Source organism: Thunnus albacares, chromosome 6, assembly GCF_914725855.1.
Source record: "Thunnus albacares chromosome 6, fThuAlb1.1, whole genome shotgun sequence".
Taxonomy (NCBI): Eukaryota; Metazoa; Chordata; class Actinopteri; order Scombriformes; family Scombridae; genus Thunnus; species Thunnus albacares.
The window spans coordinates 29,878,136-29,895,052 of record NC_058111.1 but is presented as its reverse complement, the minus strand read 5'-3'; the positions used below and the strand labels follow the sequence as shown (position 1 = coordinate 29,895,052).

Sequence of the window (16,917 nt, the reverse complement as noted above, 5' to 3'; positions counted from 1 at the left end):
ATGAGTACACACACGTTACACATGTTGTCTTTTCAAAGCTGATTTTGATATTATTTTTATATGATTATTTTGAACTGAAGTTGATTTTCAACACTTTGAAATACCCATGTTTGTAATACACTAGATAAGTGCATGAAACTTTGCTGCAGTCACACACATTCATTCATTTTCTTCTCAGCTAGTCATACATTTAAACACATCTTAATAAGAAAGAGACAGCTTGCACATGAAATACTTTTGGACCAAATCAATCTCTTAAAATAGTTTACTTGAAAGCTGTTGTACAGTAATACGTTTTCTATTCCAGTTTTTTATTTCGGCACTTTTATCCTCATGTAAACAGCTCTGCCTATACATCTCTATAATTTTAAGCATTAATTTGTGGACACTAATCAAGTTTCCAGCGGCCCTCAGCTGCCACTGCTGGTAGTAATTTAACAAAACACAAGGATTTGTTAAGTGTACCCATGAGAAGCATATTGTATGGTCAGTGCTGAGACAGATGGTACATTATTAGCACAGTGCATTTTTGGATGTGTTAAGTGGGCCTAGAAGCATGTTAGTCATTATTGCCTCGCAGTGAGCTAATTAGTAATGAACCCCTGTAACACTTGGCGTGTGTGCAGTACAGTACAGTAAGCCTGTGGGCTTGTTTCCCCTGTCATCAGGAGTTATTATTAACATTCAACAGTGTATAAGTGCACATGGCGGAGGCTGATGCTGATTACAGTGTTGCTCCGAATCTGTCGAGGCTCCGTGGGCCTGAGCACGGATATGGACAAACAAATTTATCAAATGTATTTTTTCCCAAACCTTGAGAGTACACCCCCGCGGCGGAAGAGAAATTAAGTTATTACTTCTCCCCTCCCTTTCCATCAGTCCCACTCTCGCAGTGCTTTTCTTCTTTAAGTCTTTGTTTCTGGATCTGGTTTAATCTCTGCAGCTCTGCTTCACGCTCTTCGTCCATCTTTACGACTTTTCTAAAGCCCTCACACCTCCCCCTGATCCCCTTTCCTCCCCTCCATCTAGGCTGTGAAATATTGATGCAGGGTAAATGACATCAGTAGTCTGTTTGAGAGAAATGATGCCGCCCAGCCTCTCAGTCTCTCCTCGCTGTTTTTCTCATTATTTTTCCCCCTTCTTGCGTCTTCGTAATGCCTCCATGCTTTATTTATGATGGCTTGTGGGCTCAGTTTTTTTGGCACCTGGCTTCTCCCTCTTCATTTCTTTTGAGTTTTTTCTTTTGCTTCTTCAGATCATTGGGGGATGTGTGTCTTTCTTTCTTTCTTTCTTTCTTTCTTTCTTTCTTTCTTTCTTTCTTTCTTATATTTACACACTTACATGGTAACACAAATGCACACATGACGCAAGAGAGAGATGACAGAATGTGTGTCCTCTTGTCATCTTAACAATGGGCTGTGTGTGTGTGTGTATGTGTGTGTGTGTGTGTAATGAGCCCTCTTTCTCAGCTGCCCTACCTAAATTGAATTCTGAGTAGCTGTTTGGCTGTTCACACTCCACTGCATCAGTATCACCCTCTGTGGAGAGGCAGAGAAAACAAGGCCCAGGGACAAAAACAAGCAAAGAAACTGGTCGAAACCTTTTTGTGTTAAACAGATATGCATATTGTCAGTTGTCCACTTTTGTCAGCAATCACAGAAAATGATAGAGAAATAACAGAAGATCTTAGAGCCTGTTACCACTCTGGTGGCTACATTTTGTAAAAAATGTAAAGATGGCTGTAAAGGAAAGCATGAATGACTTGAGAGAAATGATTTATTCTTTGCAATTTTCTCAAGCTGAAAGAAACAGATTTGCACAACTGGTTTGATGTGTTTACCCAATATTATTACGAAAAATAACTTCAAACTTTCACGATTATCAGTGATGCAGTGAGATAATGAGCTAAGTTGCTGTGACATCTGGAGCCTCCATCAAGCTGCAGAAAATCCAGGAACATAAATGACCAGTTTGCAGTTAGGAAGAAAATGCAGTTTCTTTCGTTCCATTGGCTAAAATATATCATAGTGTCATCTGCATAAAAATGAAAGTCAGTGTTTTGTTTTCCAGGAGCTAGTTGCACTAGCTGTTCATAAGTTCAAACTTAGCCTGGTTGTAATGTCATTGTTAGCAAAAGAGCCAGCCAAATTAAAACTGCACCACACAAACTATTTCTAACATAGAAATGAGCTGTTACTAAACATTTACACCCAGTAACTGCCAGGTGTTACTGTTGTGTAGCTACTTGACAAAACTACTGTTAGCTTGCTAATATATTACCCCATCAGAGGGAGGGTAGAAGAAGTAATGGCGGAAAAATCTGACCTGACACTGTTGTTTAATACTAATGTAAACTGGGAAGAGAGAACTACTTCTCACAAAATTAACAATGTACTTCAAATTACAAAATATAATGCTAGTAACATCAGACTATTAGTTGGGATGTTTCCCACTCATTCAGAACCTCAGGGATACTACTAACTCATAACACACATTTCTCTATGTAAGCATATATAATTAAAACTGAGTAATATACCTACATTTACAAAGCATTGACAGTTAGTTTTACTTTGACTCCCTGTTTATAAAGGTAATTGTTTTTGATTGGACCGCGCTACAGATGGCTCATAGCAACAGAAGTCGTTACTAGCTAAGATATTGCTTAGGTTTTAATGGTGCTACTTGATAAATTACTACTTTGTAACCAGTTAGTTGTTACTAAGAACTTAGGAAGGACTTTACACACAAACTTAGTGATTGTGATTTGCAAATAGGTGATGCAATCCAATCCAGATGAGATGAGCTAAACGTGGTATGTAAATGGAGAATAAAATAGGGCCAAGCAATGTGGAATAGTAAAGATCACTGAGGACAATACGGAAGATCCTGTGCTAGAAGTTGGACTCCATGCTAACCCAATGCTCAAGACAGTCCAAGAGGATAGAATGGTTAATTATTATGTTAAATACCATGTTTAAGTTTAAGAGTACAAGTAATAACTGGTTTCCAACATTGGCTGATAGAGTAGCAGAAGATTAAATCTGACAGAATCTGACTCAAACCTTTCAAACAGCCACTTCTCATTCCTGAAGGAGAAAGGAGATTATTGTAAAAGTCAATTTGTTTCAAGAACCTTAGCAAAAGAGGGGAATTTTGGAAAAAGGTACAGTAATTATTAAAATCATTAGGGTCAAGTGTTATTCCTTTCAGAATAGGTTGAATATAAGTTCAGACTCTATTAAAATTGTCCAGGTATCTGACAGGAGGAATATTCAGGGGACAGGATGAAGTTTTCATTTCCTGAATAATTTCAGGCAACACAGAAGAGATCTGCAGAGAGAGTGAAGTTATCTAGAGGATATGAGTGTGACATACTGACTGTAATTTGTTTTTTTTGAGGTTGAACTGATTGGATGCTTGATATCATTCAGGTGGAGGATTTGCAGGTTTCAGAGTATCAGTGGAAGGACTTAAAATATTAAAAAGATCTTGGTATCATTCTCACGGACTTATTCTCATGTATTCAACATGCAGTAAATCATCTAGGGAGTTTAACAAACAATGAGGACAGTCACTAGCTACAGTCACCACCGTAGTGCTGTGAATTGGTAAGACTAACTAACCACCAATGTCACCTGTCTCCAATTCTGTTGCGACTGCATCATAGCGCAGCATTATTATTGTTCACACCATTGTAGTTTGAACAAAGTCATTAACGATGTTGTTTCACAATTGTGTTAGTCTCCACAATCTTATCAGATACACAAATAGGGCAGTAATAGAATTTGAAAGCAATAAGCAAAGTGAGCGTCACTAGCAAGGAAATCAGCAGCTAATTGTCTGCACGTGAGTGATAAGTAATTATGGTTGCAATGTTTCCCTCTTGCACCATTTAGTTTCTGGTGGAGGCAGTCGTCTAGATAAACAACACACATCATTACAATGAGTATAAGCCTGAGAGACAAACTTTGTAATGTCTTTTGTCATTACTTTACCAATTAAAAAGCTACTCAGACGACAGAGAACAGGACCCACAAGATTGCTTGCTGGAGGTTGTTACATTACATGAAAGTCAGAGATGACATGTGTTGTCCTTGCAGCAATATGGACAGAGTAAAAGCTAATATACATTATAGTGACCTAATATTAAAAACTGATCCTATCTGGCTTCAAGGACAAATGATTTAAAGTCAGTTGACCAAAATTGTTTACATTTACCAGCAGTGGTATCTAGCCATGCAGATGGTTGCGTTTTAATTTCCCAAAGGTTTTGAGTTATCTGTCTCTCAGATTTCTGCTGCCATCCCAATAGAATGGAGATGAATGAAATTAAGTGTGTGTTTGAAGAATTTGAGTGCCATTTCCTTACTGTGAACTGTTTACACTGGAACACCAAAGACAGGACACTAGTTTTGGAGAGTTTTTTCAAAGGTCATTTTCAAATGCTTTGGGCACCACAAATTAAATTCTACACAGCAAAACACACAAAGTCTGTGCCAAAATGTGTTGTTTGCACTCTTTCTTCTTGACAAAACTTGGCACCTACATTACCCATAATGCAACCTGACCACTAACAGTTTGGTTCAGAGATTCAGGTGTGTTATGTTAGTAGCAGCTAATGTATCCTGGAGCTGCTATCCTCCAGCAGAGATGAGGAGTGGGCTACAGAGGTCTGGTAACCTCACTTCTTTCTAACTCCACATAATCATCAACATGATTTTTTTTTAAATTTTTAAACTTATAGTCTAAAAAGAGCTAAAAAAAAAAAAAAAAACCCTTTTTATATAGCCTGCAGTAATACTCCCCAACACCTGAAAATGGACATTGATGTGTGAAATTGCTGGAGTTCCTCTTTAATAAACATGAACGTTGAAAGAATATTAACACAAGCCTCTCAGAGTTTGATGATCTACTCTTTTTGTTGTTGTTGCTGTGTGGGTGCCACTCTTGTGATCACTTTAAGCAATCCTTCTCAAAAATTTTATTCGCTTCCATTGTACTGGGGTGATGGCAGAATTTCCAGATGAGTATATTTTTAAAACCTGGCTTCATAAAACAAAAACTTTCTATATGGCCAGATACCACTAACCTGACACGTCAGATGGTTTGAAGTCGTCCTTACAAACCATTTGGAAAAGGACGGGCACTTTCAAAAAGTGCTTGGCAGGTGATTGGATGAACCATCTTTCTATCACCATATTACCTTGCGAGGCAGCTGGATTCACGAGATCATGAGATCACATGATCACACAAGAATCCTCATAGGATGCTGATTGGTCTGAACCGTTGATGGTTCAGACACAAGCACATAACTTGACAAGATGGATTCTCACGTGATGTTGTGATCTTGTGAATCCAGCTGTCTCACAAGGTAAAGACACCACTAGAGGTAATTGAGAAGCTATGTTTTTTAGAGATTTGGATGATTAAACCAGAAGCAGATTTTGGATTTACAAGACAAAATAGAAATTTAAAGAAAGCTACCTGATCAGCACCCCTTTCATCTACTGTAGTCGAGGCTGATGAAAGAAGGAGTATTCTGGAGGGAAGGCTGCAGTTAGATGAACTGTCCTTTTTATAAACTACCATGAAAACCTCTTCATTATACACTTTAGCTGACTACATAATCCTAATAAGTTTGTGTGTTTCATCCAGCTGTCTCTGATGTTAGATTGTGTGTGTTCCCCCACTGACCCAGTCTTGGATGGTTGCCACTGATTCAGTGATCGGGTTGCTGGATGGAAGTAAAGATGGATCACTGCAGGAACAGGGAGGGAGAGGAAGAGCAATGAACCTTTCTAATCTTTGTCTGGTCACAGAAACAGCACACCAAGCAATACAGCTTCATTGGCCCATTGTCAGCACTCTGGGGTCTCATTGCCTCTCACATATCTGCACCCACACGCGCGCACACACACACATGCGTGCGCTCATCCAAATCTCATTTGAATATGCCCACACTCTTCCTCTGATTTCACTGTCAGTCGCCATAGACTCACAATGTTAACTCTCCCACCTCACACACAGACACACGCACACGTACACACACCAATTCTGCCTAACTCATGTATCCAGAAGCTGTAATTTGCTCTCTTAATAGAGCAGCTAATCTTTCTAAAAGTACCTATTTTGCATGCACAATCGCACCTTACTCACTCTCAAAAAAACCCACCTTCCTCTGCAAACACACGCGCACGCACACACACAAACAATTTAATCTCCACATCTTTTTTTTAGTTTACATATTACCTTTTCAAACAACAGTGTGTCTTGGCGACATTCAGAGTGCCCTTGTGTTGTGTGACAAGCAGAATGATCAGTGAGACAGCAGAGATAAAGTGCTGTGTGTGTGTGTGTGTGTGTTTGGTTTGTCTCATCAACTCCAGGCACGTCTGGCCTTTGCTTGCATAATGCTACAGTAGGGCACCTCTTTCTACCCCGCGGCAACAGTTGCTAGGGTTACCGACAGGTCGGCCACCACAGCGATAAGGATAAATGAGCTCAGGGCTCCCATCAGCCCCCGGGTCACACTTCACTTTGCCTTCCTCTCTCTCTTACACACACACATGTTCTCCTTCGCTCAATCCTGCGAAAGTAAATACTTGTACTCAAGCACATGACTAAACACTTTGAAATCGTATTTCACAGCCCATCACACACACTCACACACACACACACACAGGAGCTGCATACACACCCTGCAGGAACATTCTCACACACTCAGGTGTACATTTCCATCACCCAGCCCTCTACAGTACCCCGAGTGCGTCTCTGCAAAGCACGGAGTTGCTAGTTTGATTCTAGATTGTCAAACAGCGTCGGCAGCGTCAGTCTGTCAGTTATGAGCCGTGAGGTCTGAGCGCGCCGCAGATCCATCATTATAATGATCATCTGCTCTGACATCTCATACATCACATCCCCCGCACTCATTAAATGTACTGTAGTCGTTCCTTTAGTCACTCATTCCATTTCTGTCCATCTGTCTCAAGACGGCAGTGCAGTATAAAGCTTATGATGGGATGCTTGGGTGATTATGTGTTTTCAGTGTGTCATTTGACCCATTGGTACAGTTGAAAAGTACAAACAAGTGTTTATTGAGATGATAACACACTGGACGCCATTGTTTATGTATCATTTGTTTACCATCCCATCACTGCTTGTGTATTTGTGTTGTACTATTTGGGTTTCTTCATGATACTGTAAATTCTTTACTGACAGCTCTCCTATTCTTTCCTCTTTGCAGGACGATGGAGATGTGGAGGATGACATGACCATCAGAGAGGTGAGACGGGCAGCTGCACAAAACTTAAAACCAATTAGAATGCAGCATTAAGAGATCACAAGCTCAGAGATGAAAACAGCTCATACAGTTAAACCTTACCCTCCCTCAGAGATTAACTACAACCTCTGGACAAAGAAGTTAGTCAAGTCTTGTATATAAATGCTATTTTCTTTGCACATTTTATGATTTTTTTTGATTGTTTATTAAAGGAAAACTACAGATTTTACACTTAGAGCAAGATCTGCCAAATGTAAGAAGTGACATCAACCAGAACAACATGGGCTTGGAGATTACAATTTTTAACAGAAAGCCAGGTTTCCAAATCGAGCACATTGAGTTTTCAAGGCACAGGCATTTGCCAGGTAGGAAGGGTCTTTTTCTTTTTTTTTCTGTTTCACATGTCCCCCAATCTCATGGAAGTGCAATGCTATTTAATACTGCACTTTAAATACTTTCTTTAAGGGCCTAATGTATTTCAAAATGTACCCTGCCACTGAAACAATAGCCTGGGTCACCCTGCTTTAAAGAAGCCAATTATATTCACTCATCAAAGCTGAAAGTCAGTGAGGAGTTTTGATTGATTTTTTTGGTGGGGCTTGAAAATTGCCACATTTATAGGTATTAAAGGACAAGACTGACACTTTTCTATATTTTATTTATATTTACTATCAACACATCTCATGAAAAGACCAACATCCAAAATATATTCTTCTTTCAATGCTTTCCTGCCTTGTCTGTGGCACGAAGCTCATAGTTCCATTTTTAAAAAGGGCTGACTAATTTGTTAAAACAGCTTGGCACTGTAGTTTTCAGTAAATGTTACTCAGACAGGACAAAATAGCCAATGCAGTGCAGTGCAGTGCAGTCAGGCTCATCGATGTACCTTTATTAGTTTTTGAACAATAATAGACCTCTATGCCACAGAGGAATAAGATATATCAGGCTTTGGATACACAAACAATTCTAGTTAGTACTGTAGGATCAGTTAATTGTAGGTTTTTGTCTTTTTATGAGATTTTTTAGCAATAAGAAAATTATAAAATATCACCAATGTTATCCTTTAATACCAGCTACTGTACCAGAAAACTTTGGATTCTTGGTGTCGGTCTATATTTGACTATATTTGTCTAAGCTGAATCTCAGCTTGCACTTGATGACATCACGTTCTGACAGACTCTACTTTTCAGATTACTCAATATCCCCAGACAGGCCGATTACCCTGGACTCTTATATTTTTGGATATGACATCATTCATAATTCATCCATCAACAGCACCTCTCATTTCCTCTCTGTCAGCCTCATATTCCTCTCAATTTCTCCCTCTATCCCCTCTTTTTCCTCTCGGAATCACTCATCGCTCACTTCTCATACGTCTGCCTTGTCATCGCGTCTCACTACCTCTCCCTTCCTTGTTCGCCATTCACCTTCCTCGCCGTCCATCGTTGTAGGTCTCATATGATTTATAGAGTCATTCAGCACATTGCCCGGTCCATTGATTGTCTATCAGAGGGAGGTGATTTGTCAGGAGGTGGTATGGTATTATTTGATGCCTTTGTCTTCTGATTAGTGACTGACAGCACACATAAAGGCATGGTCTGTTAGCAGCATCTATTAAGCATGCTGTCACTCCAAGATTCCCAGTCAGACAGTCAAAAACTTTATGGGTGGGCCCTTTAGGGTAGCTTCTTCTTTTTTTGTTCCTCATTTTGTTGGCAGTTCTTCAGTGATGTTGTTTAATTCTCATCACTCCACTCCCTCCTCCTTTGTGTGCTCTACAGATTGCAGAGTGGGAAGAGAATCAGCTTGATGAGCAGGTCAACTTCAACAACTGCAAGATCGACCCCGCCCCGTTCCAGCTGGTGGAGCGCACGTCGCTGCATAAGGTCTGATTGTAGATCCAGCTGTTGTTCAACCTCTGTGTGATTCTCATATTAGAGCACAATTATGTATCCTTGCACAATAATTATGAAGGATGAAGAATTATATGAACAAGTGCATTGCCACTTATTTATTGATTTACGTGATCAAAATAATGCACTGAAAGTCATAAAACCGTCCTAAAAATAGTAATAATGTCAAAGAAGAAAACAAGCTCCATAACCGTCTGTAAGTTACAAGTTATGATTTTTAGTCACTGGTAAACACACTAAATGAGACAGAATGGACTTTGTTAAAGATCATCAAAAAAATTCACCACTGACTTCTGTAAGAAACAAAATTTACCTGCATAGCCAATTAACCCTTTAAACCTGAATACCTTTTTTTTGGGGGGGGGGTCTCTCCTCAATCTGGACAAATGAACTACTGTTGATCTTTAGACCCTTGCAATGACTTTTGACATAAAGTTTTAAAGGATTTAATACATTTTTGAACTGACAGACTGCTTTGAACGTAAGCAGACATCATATTGGTGATGTCACATACTTCTGAGGACCAATCAGGAGGTTTTGAGTGTTAAACTTTTAATAACTAAATACTTACAATGAAGCCACATTTTCAGGGCTCCCTTGTATACTCTGCTGTGCATTGTGCCTAGATTATTTTTGAAAATGACCACAATTAACATTTCATACTGTAGTATTAGCAGTTGCAGTCTGTGTAAGTCCTACACATTGCTAGTGTCCTGTGGGCGGAAACGAGTCATAAAAGGAAAACAAAGGATTCTATGATTAGGAAATTCATAAATCTTCAGCATTTTGTTCTCCGGGAATGGAAAAGTTTTCTTTTATGCTTTAGTCTTTGTCATTCAAGTACCAGTGTGACGCCAGCTTCATTCCACAATACAAACAGAAGCTCTTGGAAAGTGAAGTGCCACCAGTTCCAGCACTGCAGATACTACTGATGGTCCCGTTGTGTGTAGTGACATTGAAGAAGCATGCAAACACCTCACACTCAAGCCAAGTCTCCCCTACTGCGTGAAGGAGAAAGAGAAGATTAAGTAAAGAAGAGAGCTTTAGCTCTTTAGAGCTCGTGTTGATTTAGTTTTCTTATTGCGGCACCGTCACAAACGCTGGAAGAGACCAGCGCACACACAAAACACATTTCAGTGTTGAAACTCACTTCCTACCAAGCATACGCACACAAACACACACACACACACCCTCACTCTTTGTGGTTTGCCAGTGGCTGTGGCAGCGCCTAATGTCCTCCATTCATAACGCTACCTTCTCTCTCTCTCTCCCTCCCTCATCCTCTGGGCTCTGTGTGAATACTTTTTAAACATTTAAGAGAGGGATCCTGCACCAATCCATCTCTTTCCCCTCCCTCCGCTGCACACTGCCAAAAGCCAATACCACGCACAATCTCCTTCAGCATATTAAACACCGCCCGCCCGCCGCCACTGCCCGTGCTGTATGCCGGCATGTGTGTTTCTGTGTGTGTGTGTGTGTGTGTGTGTGACTGAAGTTATTCTCTCTACATCCCTGCCCTGCTCTCTGGATCTAGCTTCCATTTATCCCATGCTGTTTACTCTTGTTGTCTGTGTTTGTCTGCGGGCCCTTTTGGAACAGACAAATCTGTTTTCTCTGAATATTTACATGAGAATATGTTTCTTCAGTCACTGTTGTCTGGGTTTTGGCCCAGGGCTGCTGCCACACATTAGTTCATTTGAGGTAGTGGGTAACAAGACTGACTGTGTACATTTTCATCAAAAAAAAAGGACTCTTGAAGCTGTTGTTGTAGATATTCAGCACAGAAGCGACAGTGAAATGGAGGCTGTATCGCAGCACTTTTGGCCTCCACCAACACCTCCCTCACCTGCATTGATGCATCCGGAGGCGGAGGACAAAGGGGAAATGAATGAATCAGACCTCAAACGCATTCTCTGGAAAGGTTTTTGCTAACTGAAATCCAAAAACGCATCTCAAATTCTGATATTGCTTTAATTGAATAAATATATGGATACAGCCCCAAGTTCATGAATGAATCAGTAAAAATATCTTGTAGAGAGAAAAGACACAAACATATATATGATGTACACACACACACATATGTATATATCACACATATAACAAATATTTGGCCTATAACAAGAGATAGATAAACCATTAACACAGACACACAGGATTAGTACTTATATTTCACTATGTCTTTAAAGGGTTGGTACACCAAAATTACAAAATAAAATAAATAAACAGATGGTGACAAATGAAAGTTTATGTGTATTAGTAAGTTGTGGGGTCATGACAAGTCTCCACGACACCTTCAATGCTCACCTGGAAGGATGCAGCATTCTTCCAATCGATGTTCACTCATTTGGTGTTTTGATGACGGTGGTTGAAACTGTCTAACATGTTGCTCCAAAATCTCTTATTGTAGGTGTTCATTTGGGTTGAGATGTAGTGACTGTGAGGGCCATACCACACAGAGGTGGTCTGACATTCCTGCCACCACTCCAATACAATGGAGGGTGAACGTAATATCATTTGTGGCACTCAAAGCATTCAGAAATTGCATTTAAAAAATTCAACAGCAGATTCTTTCTGGAAACAATGTCCCAGATACTCTGGATAATTCAGACCTCACTGTCAACAGATTTCGCTCTGACTGTTTCTTCATTTGAGGGTCGTTTTTTGGAAATATACACAGCATCACTTCATTATTAACTTGATTAATTGATTGACCATTTTAAAAATATCAAAAAATTGTGACTGACTGAATGACTTATTTTCTCAAACCAACAGTCTAATCCCAAAGATATTCACAATGTAATAAAGAGAAAAGCAGAAAATCCTCTGATATGAGAAATAAAACCAGAGAATGCCGCCTGAAAAACACAGGATGTATTAATCAACTATCAAAGTAGCTGCCAATTAGTTTTCTGTCAATCATGATAAAACGTTTTCAGCCATATATTACTGGATTGTTGGTCGAAATCTCAATGATGTTTAAAAATATGATATTTTAAAAGCAAGGCTAATGAAACCAAAAGAATATGTGCATGGCTCATATTTTATCATTTTGGTGAACTGACACTTTAAAGGTGAAATAGGATCATTTTTAAACAATACATAATTGTGATACAATAAACAGATGAGAATATGTTGGTGATTATTTGTAGCTTCTTGTACTGGCAATGCTTCTCTATACAAACAGAGGTTGTTGGCTATTGGTGTGACTCTTGTTTGTTTAGAGTCTCTAATGTCTCAAATGACTGCGCTGATGATCAATTGATTGTAAAATGCTATTAGTAGCACCTTTAATCAGTGAACTGCAGTTTAAATGGATGTGAATGGGTTGAATTGGAGGTGAGCTGATTCTATCCCCAGAGAAGCTACTATATCCTCCTGTGGGGAAACTCTTAGACAGATTATGTTACTGCTGGCCCTGGCCTGAAAACACTTAACAATCTTTTCCTTGGCACAGCCTCTGTTTGCTTGGCACAGTGGGATCAATTTCACAGTCCCCAATGCCTATTCTGGCTACACAGAAAGTCCCATTAAACACTAAAAGGGTCTAAAACAAAAAGGTCCAGTTGGCATCAGGCCTGCAACCTTCTGATCCGCCACTGAAGTTTTTGACCTCTTGCTCTTTTTGCTTTTAGCTGCATGTGGCCACATTCCTCCATGGTAACTCTAACAGTGGAGATAAGATTAAGAAAAAGAAAGAAGAAGAAGAAGTACTTTATTGATCCCCGTGGGGAGAATGATCCTCTGTATTTGACCCATCCTATAAACACAAACTAGGAGCAGGGGGCAGCCACAGTGTAGCGCCTGGGGACCACCTCCAGTTCTTTTTACAAGTACCAGTGGTCAGGGGCACTGACAGGAGTATTAACCCTAACATCCATGTCTTTGATGGTGGGAGGTAACCAGAGCACCTGGTGGAAACCCATGCAAAAATAGGAAGAACATGCAAACTCCACACAGAAAGGACCTGCGTTCGAACCAGGACCTTCTTACTGTGAGTCAACAGTACTAACCACTGAGCCACCGTGCTGCCCCTTAATTAAACTTTAATGATCCCAGTGGGGAAATTGTGTCATTGCATCAGCAAATACAGTACTAGTAGGGCAGAGAGGATAAATGGAGCAAAACAGGGTCCTATAAACATGCAAAACCAACATTTCCAACATTAAGTTAAAAAAACAAAGCAGAAATTAAAAAATGAAGACATGAATGACACTAATAGCACATAGACACACTCGAGTTCTATCAACTCCAACTAAAGCATGAAGAGGAAGAAAGAAACTAAGCACAGCAAAAAGGTTTCATTAATACAGCCTTCTTATCCGGTGCATCCTACATGCGCACACTACTTTATAGCATGCTTTCTGGCCCTCTTTTGGTTTCTCTCAAGAGATCGGGCTACTTTAAGGGACAGATGTGTCCACAGCTGCTCTAAGTAACAAAAAGCACAACTGGCTTAAAACAAAATCTGCTGATGTCTTTAAATGTGTGAGCTGTAATCTGTGTTTCACATTTATTGAGTTTAAAACTAACAAAAGAGGAATATAAATATTGTATTAATTCTAATCCTCATATGGCTTTGATGCAGGTGGTTTGGATCAATCGGTTTAAGACCTGCAACTTTCTTGATGTAATGATGGAATTAGCTTCGGCACTCTTCTTATAAATGAGTCTGTAGCCCCTTTAGTCAAGAGACTCATCACACTAATATGTTCAACCTGCGTTTGACCTCATTCATGAGGCAGCTGTCACAGGTTAATGTGTGGTCATCACTGTCACAGACTTCAGTCTGCAACAGGAGTTCTATATGCATTGTTGCTAAAACATAGTTAGAATTACATGTTGGTAGCAAATAAAACAGTGTTTCAGGTCTATAAAATGTTTAAACTTGTACATTTATTCACAAAAAACAGGCAGCATCTGACTGGCATTCCATTCAGATCGCACGAAAGACTGTGTTGGTCTTGAAAAGGGTTACAAGTTTGGTTTCATGGATGTGTTTTAGAGTACGTCCACACTAAACGCATCTTTTCCTCTCTGTTTCAGCCTTCTGTCCAAACTAAAACAGCCTTCTCTTAGCCAAAACACAGCTTTTTAAAAATGGCCTCCAGAGTTTGTGAATCTGAAAACGCTGGCTTGAACAGGGTTAAATGAGATTTTGCAAAATCTCTGTCTGATGATGTTCAGTGAGGGTCAGGGCTGTGTGTCAGTAAAGTTAAGAAGGCCTCTAACATTCTCTGTGATTGTTCATTCAAATGTCAATACAGCCAAAAACACAGCATAAATGTATAAATGTTGATTTTTGTCAGACAACATCGGGGTAGTGTTTCATACTGGCTTTAACGGCCGGCTGTCCAGTTACAGCTGACTGCAGCATAGAAGACAACTTTCTGTTATCTAACTTGTTCTGTGATCATGTGTCTTTATGTTGCTTTTGACAGACGATGTTGCAATCACGTTTGTCCTTCTTACCAGATGGTGACTGTAATGTGCAGTTTTGTATCTGAAATAAGGATGAAGAAGAGGAGATTTAGTTTTAATGTTGCTCAGGTGTTTCACTTTGGCCACAGGTCTGTACTAAAACAACCTGGAGACACTAGCATGGATGCAAATCATTTTCACACAAAAACAGCATTTTAAAATGCTCAAAGTAGTATTATAAGCCATACTTCTCCTCTTGCTCACTGTATTTGTGTTATTTTTTATTTTGTTTAATCCTCTGCTTTTATATTAAGCCTTGATTATTTGTTCTTTTCCCTCTGCTACAGTTTAACAAACTGATAAGCTTTATCTAAAGCAGTTTCTATCAGACAGGCCTGGATTATGATATTATGTGCCAGTTTCTGATCACCTCTGATAAAGACCTTTTGCTTGAAACATGGTTAATCATCGTCATCTAGCCATGTTACTGAAGATTTTTCAACGTACTATCTTGTCTCTTTTCTCATTTTACTTTGATCAGAACACACTGTGTTAGTTTCTAATCAGCGCGAGCAGATATCTAAACTGTTCTCAATACCATGAACGTCCCTGTGCCACATTTCCGAAAGCAATCATGTCCCATTTTATCCAGTGTGAATGAGGTTGTCAGTGCTGGATAATTGAAGTCAGTGGAGCATTTCTAGATGTTCCCAAACTGAACCTCATTTTCTATTGAAAGTAGGACCCCTGCACAGTATTGTCTGGCTGGGTTTTTTTTTTTCAGTGTTATTCATAGACTGTTTCCAACCATTTCTGCTGTCTTCCTCCAGACCCACACCATCTTCTCCCTGCTGGGCCTCGACCACGCCTACGTCACCAGCATCGGTCGGCTCATCGGGGTGGTGTCCCTCAAAGAGGTAAGAACCCCTTTATAGCTCGTTTTGGGATGTCTTTATTGTTTATTTCTGCAGCATTTTCACACAATTGTTGTACATCGCTTTATCGGATGTCGTGAATCTAAACTCACGATCCAGTTTTTGCTCTTTTCTTCGATACGTAGCCTGACAAGTCGTGACTGTCATCATTTACACGGGCAGCATATTTACTGCTTTCATAACTGTAAAATCACTGTCAATAACATCAGGAGTGCTGTCACCATGCTGCGCACACACACAGAAGGCATTTCAGGCAGCATTAATGATTCCTCCTCCCTCTGCCTGTTATGTACTGTGACAGACAAAAGGCTGCTTAATATTGCTGTCTCTATTTATTTTCTCTGTCTATTCTCTGTCCCCCCTCCCTCCATCTCTCTGTCTCTCTCGCTCTCTCTCTCTCTCTCTCTCCATCTCTCCTGCCTCACAAACAACTGACTGAAAACCCCTCGCTCTTTGTGAATTGGCCAGGAAGTGGTGAGAGCATTGTTGCTAAGTGCAGTGCTGCTTGCCTGTTCCTGACATTTAGGCTGTTTTGTTCTGCGTTCCACCAGCAGACAAAAACCCAGCCAGGGCAGATAAAGCCCAGCCCCCCTCCTCCCCCCAACCCCCCCGTCTGCCTGTCTGTCACACAGACACGCTGTTACATCACAGCCCCGCTGCTCCTTATGGAGGGGAAGAAATGCGCTGATGTTTGTGTGTGTGATTATGCTGCATTATTTCCACCCTACAGAATGCAGACGCTATTCTTTTCAATGCTGCCACAGGATCAGTAGCTCCCAAATCCTTCACCCTATCAGCCACTTGACAAACTTGTCCCAGCCAAACAGAAAGTTCAATAATACACTCGCAGAGCGCAGAGAGACGGGATTAAAGACACTGCAGAGCAACAAACTTTCACCCCATTCCAGAATGTTGAGGAGATTGGATAATATTTTTTTACATTTTCAAACATTTGGGTAATTATTTCAAAGCTGTTTAAAGCCAGTGGATTCTGCATTTTGAAGATGCAAGATAGATGTGTTTTTCTGTTTCAATGGATGAAATCTAAACGCATCTAGATTGCATGTTTTGCTCTCTGGACCAAAAGAAGGTGCCTTTGAAAATAGAAATAAGAACGAGGTTGGTGTGTCAGCGTTTTGTTCCTATAGTCGTCACTCCTCTGCAGCCATGGTTACCACAGTCTACAGATTTCAGCATAATGGCCATTTCTTTAGTCTTCAATGCCCCAATCTATCGTGTGGAGCTGATTGGATGGTTATCAATGATAGAAATTCTCATTCATATAACATCACCTCTAGATTAAATGATTTGGTAATGCTTTATTTTATGGGTCCGTACTTATACTTTTCCTGGAAAGAACTGTGTAATTTGT

At 40.1% G+C, this 16,917-nt stretch overlaps 1 protein-coding gene across 4 annotated transcripts in view; it reads left to right on the top strand.

Annotated features, from left to right (window-relative positions):
• The window catches only part of LOC122983737 (chloride channel protein 2-like), a 162,579-nt gene that overhangs the window by 140,014 nt on the left and 5,648 nt on the right, over positions 1-16,917 (top strand). For all 4 annotated transcript variants that reach the window (XM_044353788.1, XM_044353791.1, XM_044353789.1 and 1 more), the window contains 3 exons: positions 7,244-7,282; positions 9,061-9,165; positions 15,441-15,527. In XM_044353788.1, coding sequence (XP_044209723.1) covers positions 7,244-7,282; positions 9,061-9,165; positions 15,441-15,527 — 231 coding nt within the window. The remainder of the gene's footprint in view (positions 1-7,243; positions 7,283-9,060; positions 9,166-15,440; positions 15,528-16,917) is intronic.